Source organism: Hylobates moloch, unplaced genomic scaffold, assembly GCF_009828535.3.
Source record: "Hylobates moloch isolate HMO894 unplaced genomic scaffold, HMol_V3 SCAFFOLD_12, whole genome shotgun sequence".
Lineage (NCBI taxonomy): Eukaryota > Metazoa > Chordata > Mammalia > Primates > Hylobatidae > Hylobates > Hylobates moloch.
In genome coordinates, this window is record NW_026652287.1 from 8774401 (window position 1) to 8791340 (window position 16940).

General features: G+C 44.3%; 1 protein-coding gene across 1 annotated transcript in view; it reads right to left on the reverse strand.

The window, feature by feature from the left end:
- The window catches only part of DNAH10 (dynein axonemal heavy chain 10), a 168361-nt gene that overhangs the window by 98957 nt on the left and 52464 nt on the right, over positions 1-16940 (reverse strand). The window contains exons 22-27 of the mRNA XM_032168329.2: positions 16217-16333; positions 16033-16135; positions 14535-14713; positions 8416-8627; positions 4610-4763; positions 2021-2254 (exon numbers count right to left, since the gene is read on the reverse strand). Coding sequence (XP_032024220.1) covers positions 2021-2254; positions 4610-4763; positions 8416-8627; positions 14535-14713; positions 16033-16135; positions 16217-16333 — 999 coding nt within the window. The remainder of the gene's footprint in view (positions 1-2020; positions 2255-4609; positions 4764-8415; positions 8628-14534; positions 14714-16032; positions 16136-16216; positions 16334-16940) is intronic.

The following is a 16940-nucleotide window of genomic DNA, read 5'->3' on the forward strand; positions in this document are numbered from 1 at the left end:
ACCTGCAGGAGTGGATGGCAAAGCCCCACCCTGACACGGGACAGACCCAAATCAACTCGGGTGGGAGGACCTTCCAGGCAAGGTGACAGAGTGAGCACCTGCATGGCCAGCTCCCCTCCACTCCAAATGAATGGGAATGCTGGGGAAAGCATAACTAATGACCACACTCTAAAGCAAAAGAAAGCTCTCCATGCAGCCCAGCACAGGTAGGAAAACTTCTAGTTATAAGAAGGGGGTGAAGCCTGTGACCCACAACAACGAAGGACAGGCCATGCCAAAGCCACGCAAAAAGTGAGCCAAGTACCACATGCCCAGCAATTCCGCTCCTAGGTATTGACCCAAAAGAACTGAAAACAGGGACTCAAGTAGTTGTACACGAATGCTGACGGCAGCACTGTTCACAACAGCCAAAAGGTGGAAACAACCCAAATGTCTATAAGCCAATGAACAGAAAAACAACATGTGATCAATCCACATGATTTAATATTATTGGGCCATAAAAAGGACGGAAGCACTGACACATGCTACAATATGGATGAACCTGGAAAACATCACGCTAAGTGACAAAAGCCAGACGTAAAGGATCATATATTGTGTCATTCCACTTAAATGAAATATCCAAAACAGGTAAATCCATTGACACAGAAAACAGACTGGAGGTTGCCAGGTGCTGGGCAGAGGAGATGGGTAGGGAACGACTGCTTAGGGGGTACTGGCTTTTCTTTCAGTTTGATGAAAATCTGGAACTAGAGGTAGTGGTTGCACAACACTGTGAATGTACTAAATGTCACTGAATTGTGCACTTTACAATAGCTAGTTTTATGTTATGTAAATTTTACCTCAATAAAAAAAATTTTTTGACTGAACACAGTGGCTCATGCCTATAATCCCAACGCTTTGGGAGCCCGAGGTGGGCAGGTCACTTGAGATCAAGAGTTCAAGACCAGCCTGGCCAACATGGTGAAACCCCATCTCTACTAAAAATTCAAAAATTAGCCAGGCATAGTGGCACATGCCTGTAATCCCAGCTACTTGGGAGGCTGAGGCAGGAGAATCACTTGAACCCGGCTGGCAGAGGTTGCAGTGAGCCAAGATGGCACCACTGCACTCCAGCCTGGGTGACAGAGCAAGACTCCATCTAAAAAAAAAATTGTTTTAACTCACAAATTAAAAAACAGTGCTATATCCCACATAAGAGCTTCCACTAACACAAAGTCATAGACAAAACAAACAAACAAAAAAGCAAGGAAAGGAAGCCCAGGCATGATGGAGGCCCGATCACACAGTTGGCCAGTGAACCAGGCCTGGCTTCATCCCACCCAAGGCTTGGATTGTGGCCAAAAACAAGGTGCTTGCCTGTGTCTGGGGAGGAAAAAAAGGCAACCACACAAAAATGGTGCAGTGAGCCTGGGTTGCTCACAGAGGTCTGGACAAGTATTGCCCAAAAGGAAGAAAGCCCCAAACCACCTACTATAAGGCCTTGCTACTTCCCAGTGTGACAGGCCTCAAGTTAAAGAGGCTGCAAAAACAGATGACAAAGTGAAGCAAACACAAGAAAAAAACTACATGTGAGATGAGCTAGAAAAAAAAAAATCAAAATCACACAGAGGAAAACTCATTACCATAAGAGAGAGTCAACAGATTTTTTTTAAAAAGTGTAGAGAAATCTGAAAAGGAATGTAAAATAAATATGTTTCTAATTTTCAGTGTCATCAAGGAGGCAAAAGCATCCTTGCAACAAGAACACGACAGTATCAAAGAAGAACAGAGATATATGAAAAAGAAGCAATTAGGAATCTTGGAAATGAAAATCATTCACTAAAATAAAAACTCAGATCAATTCCTTTGAGCATGCACTCTTGCCCTCAAAATAAATCAAGACAAAAAAGTATGAAAGAGGATCATTTGTTTTAAAGCACAAAATATCCTCATATAAAAGTTCTAAGCACAAAATTTCCTCATATAAAAGCCACTGCTATGCACTGGCCCTAATCCATCTTTTGTTCATCTTTTCTCTCACCTCAATGACTTCCCCTATTAGAGAAAGCGTTTTTTCCCATTTCTGAACAGTTTGCAGAAAAGGCCCCACAAATCTGCTTCCTGAGATGCTCTGCAGGTTGAAAGTGTTGTCATCAAGAGACTGAATAATTTCGTCAACAGAACCCAGGATGTAGCCTCGCTCCTGTGTGCCTTTGTAATACTTGACTACAGTGAATTTCATATTTTCCCACGTGTCTAAGATTTCCTTCACAGCCTGTTCAGGAATAGAAAAAGAATGATTCAGGCACACGAACTGAAAAGACCGAGCCCCAACCCAAAAACACCTTCCTTAGCTTGCTTTTGGCCAACAACGCAATCGAAGTCCTGGGTCTGCTTCCTGAAAAGTTAGGATTCTGTCATGGTAATAATAGTCACTTATCAAGCATTTGCTATGTGGCAGGTAAGCATGTCACATACATGATCTCATTCAGTCCTCAAAACAAATACCTCAAAGTATATTGGTAGGGATTATTATTACCCACATTTTACAGAGATGGCAACTGAGGCTCAGACATGAAGCTCAGCTACTGAGCCCCAGAAACAGGGTCTAAACCCCACAGTCTGCCCCTGAAGTCTGCACAGTTATGAGATCCTGCCCCTGTGCTTACCCTACTGTCACAAAAGCCAAATTACAAAATGATATGCCTCTTATGGTTCCATATTCAAAATAATCTGTATCGAGGCCAGGTGTGGTGGCTCATGCCTATAATCCTAACACTTTAGGAGGTCAAGGTGAGCGGATTGCTTGAGCCCAGGAGTTCATGACCAGCCTTGGCAACACAGGGAGACCCTGTCTCAAAAAAAAAAAAAATTTGTATCGATACATATGTGTATGTGTATACATATGTACATGTGCACATTATATGTATATTATGCATATGTTTGGTATACTGTGTACACTGTGTGTATATGTATACATGTGTGTATGCTGTGTGTACATGTGTATATTAGGTACATTATACATTGTGTGTATATGTATATGTGTGTACATTATGCATATGTGTGCATATTAGGTATACTGTGTGTACATTGTGTATATACGAATACATAGTATACATTTTGTGTACATGTATATATGAGGTACACTGTGTGTACCTTATGTGCATATGTACACATGTGTATACATTATGTGTATATGCTAGGTACACTGTGTGCACACTGTATGTATATTTTGTGTGTTTTCATGCATATGTGTCTACATGTATATACATATGTATACATGTGTGGTGTACTATGTACAGTCATGTGCTGCATAAGGACATTTCAGTCGGTGATTAATCTCATATTATAATGGTGGTCCCATAGGATTATTAGACCATATTTTGGCTGTACCTTTTCTTTTCTTTTTTTTTTTTTTTTTGAGATGGAGTCTTGCTCTGTTGCCCAGGCTGGAGTGCAGTGGCACAATCTCAGCTCACTGCAAGCCCCGCCTCCTGGGTTCACACCATTCTCCTGCCTCAGCCTCCCGAGTAGCTGGGACTACAGGTGCCCACCACCACACCCGGCTAATTTTTTTTGTATTTTTAGTAGAGACAGGGTTTCACCATGTTAGCCAGGATGGTCTCGATCTCCTGACCTCATGATCCGCCCACCTCGGCCTCCCAAAGTGCTGTGATTACAGGCATGAGCCACCGCGCCTGGCCTTGGCTGTACCTTTTCTATGTTTAGATACACGCGTACTATTAGGTTACAATGGCTGACAGTACTCAATATAGTCCCTTGCTGTACAGGCTTGCAGTCTACAGCAATAGACTCTAGACTCTACCCAACAGCCTAGGTGTGCAGTAGTCATCCCAGCTAGGTTTGTTTGCACAAGCACGAATCAACTCAGGACACATTTCACAGAATGTGTCCCCGCCATTAGGTGACACATGACTGTATACATGTATGTGCATATATGTGTAGGAGTATGTGTATGTGTGTACCTGTGTACTTGTATGTTTGTGCATACAAATGCATGGGTGTCTGTGCACATATATGAGTAGTATGTGTGTATGCATATGTATACGTATGTGCATGCATTTTTACGTAGGGAAAGAAATACACTAAAAAGTTAATAATTATTTTCAGGTGGTGGGATTATGAATTTTTTTTCAATTTTCTACCATGAACATTCATTACTTCTATTTAAAAATCAATGGCAAAATAAATAAATAAGAAAAAATAAGAAAAAAATTTTTAAACAATGAAAATGAAACTACAATTAGGAACAATAAAAAATTTAATTAAAGCAGAAATTCTATTTCTACAACAAATAATTCTTTATTACTGAAGCACAGCAGGTACTAGAGCAAATACGTTTTCTCTTTTTTGTTTGTTTTTCTTCTTTGAGACAGGGTCTCACCCTGTCACCCAGGCTGGAGTGCCATGGTGCGATCACAGTTCACTGTGGCCTCCACCTTCCAGGTTCAAGTGATCCTCCCACCTCAGCCTCCCAAGAAGCTGGGACTAAAGGCATGCCACCACGCCCAGGTAATTTTTTGTTTTTTGGTAGAGATGAGGTCTCCCTATTTTCTCTTTAAATTAAAAAAGACTGTTTTCTCCAGCCCGTTTTTAACTGAAGTCTTACCTTCTCAATGGCAACCTCCTTGATTGCTGCTGTGACAATCTCATTGAGAACATCCGTGTGTTTGTGCAGCTCCATAGCAAACATATTTTCCAAGGTGAACGTTTCGGTCATTTCAAAAAGGACAGATGTTTTTTCCATAAGTTCTTTCCAGTGCCTGAAAGCACGTCAGCATTCACATCTTTATGCTTACTGAATTTAGTGAGAGTTCAATTATTCCCATTTAAATCACAGGACAAATCTCATTTTGTAAACTTCTTATAATGAAATTCTGAAACATGAGGACATCACTGGAAATATATTCCCAAAGTTCTCCAAAATCCCACTGGCCTCCAGAGTTAAACCTGAAAACAATGTCTCACAGAATACTATATACACTAGTCTTCATGGCCATCTCATAAAATACACAACTTTTAATTATTGGGAACTGCTTCTGTCATAGTCTCTCGACCAATGACCTCAACCTCTGTTGAATCACTCAGCCTTTTTGTGAGCCTCATGTCAATTATGAGCGCTCAAGTATTTGACAAATATTTCAGTGCTGACTCCGTGCCAGGCAGTGGACTGGGGTACACAGTTATACCAAGGGCAAGGCCCCTAGCTTCAGGGAACCTGCCACTTACTTAGGGAGACAATCAACAAACAATAAACAAATATATAAATTAAATAATGACACAGGGTTTTGAGTACTATGAGAAAACTGCAGCGTGCCAGAGGAGGTACGAAGGGGCCCATTCAGACGGGACAGTCGGGGCAGACTCCTGTGCACACAGACACAACGGGGGCAGCTCTGCTCTTCACCTGACTGGCCTTCCTTTAAGTTTGCATTTGGCCTGTGAATTTGCCCATGCTTTAGTTCTGTGTATATGGAATGGGTGTGAGTAAGGCAGCTAAGCATGACTCTAGACAGCAGAACACCACGTACCCAGCACGTGAGCGGCAAGTGTTGAATCACTGAGTGTTGTAAACACACAGACACACGCGTGCGCACGCGGCCATGGAAATGGTCAGAAAGGAGGCCCTACTGGTTCATTCGTCTCCGAACCCCCTGGCCTAGCACAGCACTGACAGGAAGGAGGGTGTCAGAACTGAAACTGAGGGGTAGGTGTCATCAGTGCCTGCTCTGTGACTCATGGTCACTTGCTTTTTATTTTTTCCCCCTTTCCCGTGAAGCTGAAGGCCTCACCACTGAACGCTGAAACTTAACCTTCACTGGCTACTATGGATAACATTCACAGGTCACTATGGCGATGGTCACTTTGGTTGTTTTTCAGGAAGTTGAGCCAACTCCTCTGTCCAGTTCCAACTGGTTGAGACCACTGACCTTTCAAGTGGGCCTGTGCAAGTGCCCCAGAGGTGGCCTTTTGACGTTGGAAGGCCAAAAACTCCACCCTCAGGCCATGCCAATGCCCCCACTTTCTGTGCCTATGTCCTGTGAAATGCTGTGAACCCCAGCTACACTTGCTCAGAATGAACCTGTGACTTCCTTTTTCCCACCACCAACCACCTTCCCCCTCGACTTCGACCACCCCACTCCCCTAACGCCTAAACATCCCTAAGCCTCGTCTTCAGGGAGGCAGATGTCAGGGCTGCTCGCCTGCCTCCTTGCTTGGCGGCCTTGCAAATAAATCTTTCTGTTTCGCAAAACCCATGTCACAGCGATTGATGGACTGCATGTGGGCAGAGCAGACCTGGGGCCAGCCTGTGACATAACCCTGGTGGTCAGTTAGAGGGTCCACACTCAACATGACACAGCCCTGAGTCACTTGGAGAGAGTGATTCCCTCTCCAGTTCCCGCCCAGTCCTTTCAATTACAGTAAATTACATCGAAGGGAAAGTCTCCTCTTTGTGCTTCTGTGTGACAGAGCAGGAACACCCTGATCTTGGACAAACACCACCACTTTAAGGTCCAGCTCCCTTTCCAGCCCATGCATTTTAAGGAAATAATTTCTCTTCTAACTACAAGTCGCCAGAAAGAGCAGACAGGAAAACATAGACAAGACAGCTCAGGCACAGAGGGAGGAGAGGAGGAAGTCTCTTGGGTAACTGCCAAACTTCACCCTCATACAATGGGCCCCAGTAAAACAGTGGACCTTAATAAGCACATTCATTTCCCTTCAGGTGCACTAAGATAGGGGAGCTAAAAGCAGACTTGGCGGGTATGCCTGCAGCTGCAGAAAAATGCATGGGAATAGACACACAACTCTCCCTCCCAGATAAGCACAACAAAGAGACGCAGAAGCAGTCCAAGCCTCGGATGAACTCTCCCACCCTAAATCCTTAAAAACTCTTAGTCTATAAGAGAGTGTGGCTCTGACCTAACTTGGCCAGAATCCCCTCTCAGGTTTGTTTTCTCTAAAATAAACCTGTTTTGACTGGCAAGCCACCTTTCGTGCTTCTTTCCTCTTTCTTTAATTCTTACGCTGTGTCCTTAGCCCCTCCCCAGGGTCATTCACCTTTCTTAGAGCGAAGGCCTCTGGCTCAGAGACAGGAGACTGTTTTGAGCTAGTTTTTTTTATATATATAATTACGTTCTATTTCTGGCAAAAGCTTTTGGTTTTCTCTTTACAGTGGTGGTGTAAGTTTCTTTTTAGAATAACATTCATTTTCATAAAAAAGAAACTGATAGGAAGAAATATATAAAGCCATGACAGCATAGATGATACTCAGATCTGACAAAAACGATGACAAAGGACCAAAGTTTGAGAAACACTGGGTTATGGGATCATAAAACCGGGAACTTTAGCTAGAAAATGCCTACTTCTATCTAGTTTTACAGATGAGGAAACTGAAGTCTGCAAAGGTAAAAGTGAGTGCTCCAGGGAAGACAGCAGACAGTGAAAAGAGGGCTGAGACCCCACATCACTGGGACCTGAGGGCTGCCTGCTCCTTGTTGAGAGGGAGAGACGGGTGTAACAGGTGTTGAAGACAAGCTAGCACTTACAAGAGACTTTCTCCATGTGAATTCAAGGATAGGAAGGGAACCAAAGAAGGGATGACTTTCTCACTAGGGAAAATGAACTCATTTGATGTCGTGGCATGACTAGATGACCACACTTTGGAAAACATGACAGAGGAATAGAGGAACACACGAGCGGGAGCATAACTCAAAAATTAGGACTGTAACTCCTACTAATTTGTGTCTGTGTGGCGCCATCACCAAATAAACACAGACCCATGCCCCCTCTGTCCCACCCACAGGGCTGGCTATCCCATTAGTAAGGCGGCCACAAGCCACACGTGGCTATGGAGCACTCGAAACGAGGCAAGCCCAGGTTGACATAGGCTATAGATGTAAAACACACATTGCACTTTGACATATTTTTTAAGAAGAATGTAAAATATCTCATGAATAAATGCTTCATGTTGATTACATGTTGAAATAATGTTTGGGATATATTGAGTTAATTAAAATGTACTATTAAAATTAATTTCACCTGTTTTTACTATTTTACTGTAGCAGCTAAAAAACTGTAAATTACATATGTGAGTCCCTTTTGATGTCTGCTGGACGGGGCTGATCAAGGCCACTTACTATATTTTTTTAAATCTTCGAGAAAAGCAACTGCAAATGCCACTTTGCACCTGCTGGGATCTTTCTTTTTTAAAAGAATCCTGTGGTTGACAGTTTTACAGACACTTTACATAGAAACAACATTATAGAACTGTGTCGTGCCCACGTATAGCCCTGCGGCATTGTTGAAATTGTGTGCTTCATCATCAGACCAAAGATAATGTACTGAGGGAAACAATTTTAACTAAAAGCTCCTCCCACACTTTCACATCCGCAGACAGAGGACAAAACAAACCTGTCTCTTAGTGCCTCGTGCTTCAAGTCAAGAAGTAAAGGAATCGAGTCTTTGAATGCCTTCATTTTCGCTTCCAAGTAGTAGGCCACTGATAAGCCACGGACTGGCCGAGGTAGCTTTCTGAGAGCCCTGAGAAAACCTTCAATTCCTTCCTGGAGAATCTGCACATTCAGGTTGATCCAAAGGGTCTGAGACCATTCTTCTTTCGCAACCTGGAAACATGCAAGAAACAGCTCCATCAACAAAGACCCCTTTGGAAATGCAACAAGGAGAGCAAGTTCTTGAGTCTTAGTCACGTTCAGATATTTTAAAGTATTACCCATCTATCTACAACTACCTGAAATTCACAAACAAGGGGTTGACTACGAGGATCTAAAACAACAAGAAAAGAATTCCACTTTTTGTAAGCTTTTGCAAAAATAATGCTGTATCTGAGGATGTGTGGGATCCAGAAATACATCTTCCGTTTCTAAAGACAACAGTGAGAGGTATAAAGTAAGTAACAGGTGTTTTCTAAATCAGGGAGTTGTGTGGGTCTTACAGGATGTACTTCATTCAGGTGCTGTCATAACTTGCTTCTTTTTCCTGATAAAAGCAGCTAAGGTTACTAAATATTTACACTTTAGATCACTAGTCCAAGAATCTGTTTACAAACCATCAGGTTGAAGCTAAGAAGTGAGAATAAAACATGTTCCTACTTGATGATTGTAAAGAGAAGATTTTCTGTGTTATATTTTCCTGAGATTTAATGTAAAAATTACTTTTTTTTTGAGACAGGGTCTCGCTGCCACCCAGGCTGTAGCGCAATGGTGTGATCACAGTTCACTGCAGCCTCAACCTCCTGGCCTCAAGTGATCCTCCCATCTCAGCCTCCTGAGTAGCTGAGACTACAGACATGCACCACCAGGCCTGGATATGTTTTATTTTATTTTGCAGAGATAGGGGGTCTTGCTAGTTTGCCTAGGCTGGCCTCAAACTCCTGGGCTCAAGCAATCCTCCTGCCTTAGCCTCCCAAAGTGCTGGGATTACAGGCATGAGCCGCCACACCTGGCCTGTTTTTCTGACAGCTTTATTGAGGATTAACTGGTATATAATAAGCTGTCCATAACTAAAGGTACAGTCTGCAAAGTTTTGACAGATGTGCATGCTTGTGAAAGCACCACCACAATCAAGATAGCGAACTCATTCATCACCCTCAAAAGCTGCCCCATTTCCCTGTGTCATAACCCCTCCCATCCCTCTCCTCCTGTCCCTACCCCTAGTTAACCACGGATCTGTGTTCTGCCACCATAAATTTGTTTGCATTTTCCAGGGTTTTATATGAATGGAATAATACAATATGCATTCCTCTGTATCTGGCTTCTTTCGCTCAGCATGACAATTCTGAGAGTCGCCCATGTCGTTGCGTGAATGCGCTCATAACTGGTTCAATCCTCTACCTTGCTGAGTAGTAGTATTCTGTGGTGTGGATGAGCCACAGCTTATTTACGCATTCGCTTAATGGGTATTTGGGTTGTTTCTAGTATTGGGCTATTATCAACAATGCCGTTTATGAACGTTCATGCAGAAGTCTCTGCAAGGACCATGCTTTCTCTTCTCTCGGGGAAACACCTTGGACTCGCTCCATTTAGGCTTCCACGGCCACACTCCATTGATACTTTCTTGTTGCAGTCACCAGTGGCCTCCGCGATGTGCAATACTGTGGTCAATCCTCCATCCTCTTCTCACTGTCTATCAGCAGCATCTGGTGCAATTGGCCAGTCCTACCTCCTGGAAACACGTTTCCAAGAGTCACACTCACCTGTTTGTTCTCCCACCACCTGGGCCACTCCTCCTCCTCCTCATCTTTCCTTTTTTAGGGACATATTCTCATGGCATTTAATGTTGGAGAGACCCAGGCTCAGACCTCCCTCCTCTCCTCCACCAACCCCACTCCCAAGTGTACCGGGCTGAATAGCGTCCCCCGAAAATGCACATCCACCCAGAACCTCACAATGAAGCCTTACTTGGAAAGAGGGTCTTTGCAGGTGTAGTTAGCGTGAGGTCATACTGGATTAGAGCAGGCCCTAAATCCAATGACCAGTGTCCGTATAAGAAGAGAAAACAGAGACAGAGGCACAGAGGGAAGACAGCAATGTGACGAGGGAGGCAGAGACAGGAGCGACGCAGCCGCAAACCACGGAACACTGGAGACAGTCAGAAGCCATCAGGAGCTGGAAGAGGCAAGAAGGAGCCTCTCCTGGAGCCTCCAGAGTGAGCACGGCCCTGTAGACACCTTGATTTTGCACTCCTGGCCTCTAGAAGTGTGAGGAGTTTTCAGCCTCCTGGTCTGTATTCGTAATCATTTGTTCTGGCAGCCCCAGGAAACAAAGGCACCAGGTGAGCCCATGTGAACTGCTGGCTCAGTACCGTCCGTACCTGGACACTCCCAATTCACACCTCCAGCTCTCCTCTGAGCTCCAGACAAATACATCCAAGTGCTGCTTCCTTGACATCACCACAGGAGCGTCCAGCAGACACCACCTCGCCCTGAATTCCTGATGTTCACCACCGCCCCCAAACCTTCTTTTCCTGGAGTCTTCCCTTAAGAGTGACTCTACCCTTCCAGCTCCTCAGGCCAAAAACCATGGAGTCTTCCCTTGTTCTCTTGCTCTCACATCCCACATGCACACCTCCAGGAGATCCCACTGACTCTACCTGCAAACCAGATCCAGAATGCACCCATGCTTCCCAGCCTGCACCGCTGCCACCCCAGGATCCCCTGGGATTATGAAGACAGTCCCCGCCTGGCCTCCCAGGAGCCACCCAGTGTGTCACTGAGACTCTTCTCAACACACAACTTTGAAAAGCAATTGCTAGGAAAAAATAAATTTCAAGAAGAGTAGAAATCACTCTAGGTGATGAAATGACCCTTAACTTCCACAGACCAGAGTAGGGTGGGTGGACCAAGCTATGTCTCAATATTGGATTTTTAAAAATGCTTACTTTGCTACAGAAAAAAAAAAAAAAACAGAATGAATAAGACCTAGTATTTGATAGCATGGCAGGGTGACTATAGTTAATAATAATTGTATATTTTTAAATAACTAAAGGAGCATAATTGGATTGTTTGTAACACAAAGGATAAAAGCTTGAGGGGATGGACAGCCCATTCCCCGTGATGTGATTACTACACATTGCATGCCCGTGTCAAAACATCTCATGTATCCCATACAGACACCGACTATGAACCCAGAAAAATTAAACATTTAAAAACCACTTATTTCGACATCGTGTGGTTGTTCTCAGTTCCCATGATACCTTTCCTTTTAAAAGCTGAGGGTATGTTTTTCACTTTATGAATTTTTTGCCTGGTGCAGACACCAGGTCTCATCACTTTCCACCCCGTCTCTGGAATCTTCTCTCCTCTCTATTCCCTCTATAATTGTCCTAAAATGCAAGCTGCCATCCCTTCTGCCAGCACTGGGGCAGTGACCTCCTAAAGGACCCCCTGCCTGCAATCCCCCGGCTGCCTCCAGAGTCCCTTCTGACGGCTTCATCTCCACCAGCCGCTTCGCACATCCCGACCCCATTTTCTGGTGCATCCATGGTTGGTAAAGCCACCAGTCTGGAGGAAAGGTTAGGGACACACGACGCAACTTCAAATCTCCTGTCTCTGCTCCTGCCCAACGCTCTGCCTGGAAAGCCTTGTTCTGTACCAGGCAAAAGCCTGTTCTGGTTCAGAGCCTCACTCACAGGCCACCTCTTTAGCAGCACTCCCTGGGCCAGTGGGCCACTCTCCTTCCTCCTCTGCAATCTCAGGACTCTGTCCACCTCATTTCCAGCACACATCCTGGTGGCGTGTCTATTTGTTCACATATCGGTGTGAAGGTGAATCCTGTGTGTCAAGTGGACACTGGTGTGTCTGTGAGAGATACTGAGTGAGATGAGCGTTTGCATCGGGGGACTGAGTAAAGCAGGTGGCCCTCCCCAACGTGGATGGCCTCACCCAATCCACTGCAGGCCTGAATAGAACAAAAGGCTGAGGAAGGTGGAATGCAACCTCTGTGCCTGACTGTCTTCAAGCTGGGACGTCAGTGTTCTCCTGCATTCGGACTTGGACTCAGACTAGAATCTACACCATCAGCTCTCCTGGGTCTCTAGCCTGCCAACTGCAGATCGTGGGACTTCTCAGCCTCCATAATCACAGGAGCCAATTCCTCATCATAAATCTCATAGATATAGGTATAGATTAGATAGGGATATATAGATATACATTAGATATAGATTAGAACTAGATGTATAGATTAGATACAGATAGATATAGATTAGACAATGTAATACAGACGTAGATTAGATATAGATACAGGTATACAGATTAGATATAGATACAGATTAGATATAGACAGATATAGATATACATACACATATCTCCTATTGATTCTGTTTCTCAAGAACCCAGACTAACATAGTCAGTCTCCCTTGGGGGCTCAAGAAGGGCAGGAACAGGCAGACATGACTCCTTTTCTGGACCCCACACTCCAACCAGCACAGCACTGAGCTATAAAGAACTCAGTCAATAGATAAATGAATGAATAGCATGAATTTGCATGGGAAATATATACCAATGAGAGGCACCCAAATGACATGACATCTGCAACTTTTATTTTTATTTTTATTTTTTGAGACAGAGTCTCACTCTGTCACCTAGGCTGGAGTGCAGTGGCGCAATCTCAGCTTACTGCAACCTCTGCCTCCCGGGTTCAAGCGATTCTTGTGCCTCAGCCTCCCAAGTAGCTGGGATCACAGGCATGTGCCACCATATCTGGCTAATTTTTGTATTTCTTAGTAGAAATGGAGTTTTGCCATGTTGGCCAGGCTAGTCTTGAACTCCTGGCCTAAAGTGATCCACCTGCCCTGCCTCCCAAAGTGCGGGGATTACAGGTGTGAGCCACTGTGCCCGGAACTTTTTTTGTATTTTTTTAGTAGAAACGGGGTTTCGCCTTGTTGCCCAGGCTAGTCTCGGACTCCTGGCCTCAAGTAATCTGCCCACCTCAGCCTCCCAAAGTGCTGGGATTACAAGCATGAGCCACCACACCAGGCTGACACGGCAACTTTTAATCTCCGTTTGCAACTAAACAGTTTACCCCATGCCTTAACCAAGCCCTTGACCTCCAAAGAGAGTTTTCTTTTCTATGATGATGGTAAAATACATAAAAAATAAAATTTGTCATTTCAACCATTTTAAAATACATAATTCCAGGCTGGGTGCAATGGCTCATGCCTGTAATCTCAGCACTTTGGGAGGCCAAGGCAGGAGGATCACTTGAGATCAGGAGTTCCAGACCAGCCTGGGTAACATAGTGAGACATTGCCTCTACTAAAAATAATAAAAGAATAGCCGGGCATGGTGGTGCACCTCTGTAGTCCCGAATGCTTTGCAGGCTGAGGCAGGAGGATCACTTCGACCCAGGAGTTTGAGGCTGCAGTGAGTTATTATCACACCACTGCACCCCAGCTTGGGTGGTAGAGCGAGACTTTGTCTCAAAAACAAAAATAAAATGTACAATTCCATGGCATCAAGTACTTTCATAATGTCAGGCAGCCACTGCCACTATCTATTTCCAGAACTTTTTTTTTTTTTTTTTGAGATGGAGTTTCGCTCTTGTCGCCCAGGCTGGAGTGCAATGGCACAATCTGGACTCACTGCAACCTCCACCTCCCAGGTTCAAATGATTCTCCTGCCTCAGCCTCCTGAGTAGCTGGGATTATAGGCACCTGCCACTGTACCTGGCTAACTTTTGGATTTTTAGTAGAGACGGGGTTTCACCACGTTGGCCAGACTGGCCTCGAACTCCTGACCTCAGGTGATCCACCCGCCTTGGCCTCCCAAAGTGCTGGGATTACAGGTGTGAGCCACCGCACCCAGACTATTTCCAGAACTTTTCCAACATCCCAAATGGAAACCCTGTGCCCATAAGCAATCACTACCCATCCCCCTTCCCTGCGGCCGAAATGAGCGTTTCCACAAAGTCGGACCCAGGCTCATTATTACGGTGGCATCAAAGTCTGCAGGGCCTAAGTAATTCCTGCATCCCCTACGGTGAGCTTGAGTCCTTCGCTTTTGGGGAGATGCTCACCTTTAGTCCTTCGTAGAGCTCGTAAATCATCCTCAGCCCACTCATTTCCTTCTGCACTTTCAGCAGCTCTGGGTACATCGTAATAGGAAGATCGAAAAGTTTCTCAGCGTTAGCCAGTTCCTGACGGCTCTTTTCATGTCTTGCCAGCTCTCTTTCATAAACACCTAAAAGCTCTACTCCTAGTAAATAAATACACCGATAAATGAATAAATAAATACAATTTTAAGGTGTACAAAATTGAATAAGAAATCATGCATAATGTACCTCAATTATAATTTCATCCTCATAAACCACACGGGAAGACAAATTTAGAATCATGGCACCATTCTAACTAAAACCAAAAAACCAATGACATCTACAGTCTCCTCCAGTTAGAAAATTGTGTCTAATTCTCACAACCAGGTCATTCAGAAATGAGACTATTTTAAAGGAATCTGAGGTGGTCTATGTTGTGGTTGACATCACCATCCTTTGCTGCCCCCTTGAGAACGTCATCGTCCTACTGATAACTCCCCTACCACTCTAACTTCCCAGTTCTATGCTTCTCCCCCAATTCCAATGACCACTACCACTCTACGTCACTACATCCCTGCTCACAATCATCTGCCCAAATGCCACATTTCCCAGATGCCTTTTTTGAGCATCCTTAAATAAACGTCACCTGTTTCTTTGGAAGCCATAGCAGTCTTTGGTTTGTCTCATGGTATTTTTTTGTCTCATGGTATTTCCCAAATTCTCTTTAGAATAAGAATTTTAGGACTCGGCTCAGTGGCTCAGGCCTGTAATCCCAGCACTTTGGGAGGCTGAGGCGGGAGGATCACTTGAGGTCAGGAGTTCAAGACCAGCCTGGCCAACATGGTGAAACCCCGTTTCTACTAAAAATACAAAAATTAGCAAGGTGTGGTGGCACGCGCCTGTAGTCTCAGCTACTCAGGAGGCTGAGGCAGGAGAATCACTTGAACCCAGGAGGTGGAGGTTGCAGTGAGTTGAGATTGTGCCACTGCACTCCAGTCTGGGTGACAGAGCGAGACTCTGTTTAAAAAAAAAAAAAAAAGAATTTTAGTATTTTTATCTTGTCACCATTTTAGCCTATGTGATGTGAAGGGCAGAGGACAAGCATCTGAATCCAAAGAATAAATGTAACAGGCATTAGAGAGGCAGTTGGATGGATAAGACGCTGCATTTGTAAAGGCAGTTGCTGGTGTTTAAGATTTCTGAGCTGCGGCAGAGACCTCTGTATCCCCTGCAGGAGGAGAGGCTGCTCCTTGGCACTTCTCTCAACACCTTCAGGTAGCAGGCACTCAACAATCAATGAGTCGCGTTAATCTAGCTTTTTTTTTTATGTGACCACTAAAATGAGCCAAGAAAAAAGTATTTGAGGAAGAAATAAATATTTAAATCACGGCACAATAATCACTTGCCATAAAATTCTTAAGCAAAACATACTCAAACATTTGACACTCAGATCGCTCAGTAAGACCAACGGGAACATTCTTACCTTTATCAAGATCATCACCAACAGAACCAGGGCCTTCACTGTAAAAACGCTTTGCAAACTCCTCTATCTGAACTCTGTAGTTCATTATTTCGCCTCGAGTAATCTGAGAAAAAAGAGGTTACATTAATTTAGCCCAAATACATTTTTCAATATCTTTACTCAGGAAGTGAAATTTAAAAGGTACCTCTGTGAAAGTTCTCTTTATGTCCCCAAGAGCATGCTCCACATCCACTGAATCATTAAACAGATTGGACCACATGCTCTCAATCTTATCAACCAGTTCTTTCTCTGCATCAGGAGGCTAATTAGGAGAAACAAAAAACACAATAAACAATAAATGATCAGCAATTTGGAATTGAAATTGATGGTCAAAGTTACCTCCCACGGACTTCTGCTTGTGGCAGCAGGAGGCTATAGGTAATTCAAACCAACTCAAAAGCTGATTGAAATATTAAGGCCAGACATGGCCAGACTGGGATTACATGGCTCATGCCTGTAATCCAGTACTTTGGGGGGCTGAGGCAGGAGGATCCCTTGAGCTCAGGAGTTTGAGACCAGCCTGGGCAACATAGTGAGACTGCATCTCTGTAAATATAAAAAGAAAAAGAAATTTTAAAAAGAAATATTAGGCTGGGCACGGTGGCTCACGCCTATAATCCCAGCACTTTTGGAGGCCGAGGCGGGTGGATCACCTGAGGTCAGGAGTTCGAGACCAGCCTGGACAACATGGTGAAATCCATTCTCTACTAAAAATAGAAAAATTAGCCAGGCGTGGTGGCAGGAACCTGTAGTTCCAGCTACTCAGGAGGCTGAGGTGGCAGAATCGCTTGAACCTGGGAGGCAGAGGTTGCAGTGAGTCGAGATCACACCACTGCACACCAACCTGGGCGACAGAGCAAGACTCTGAC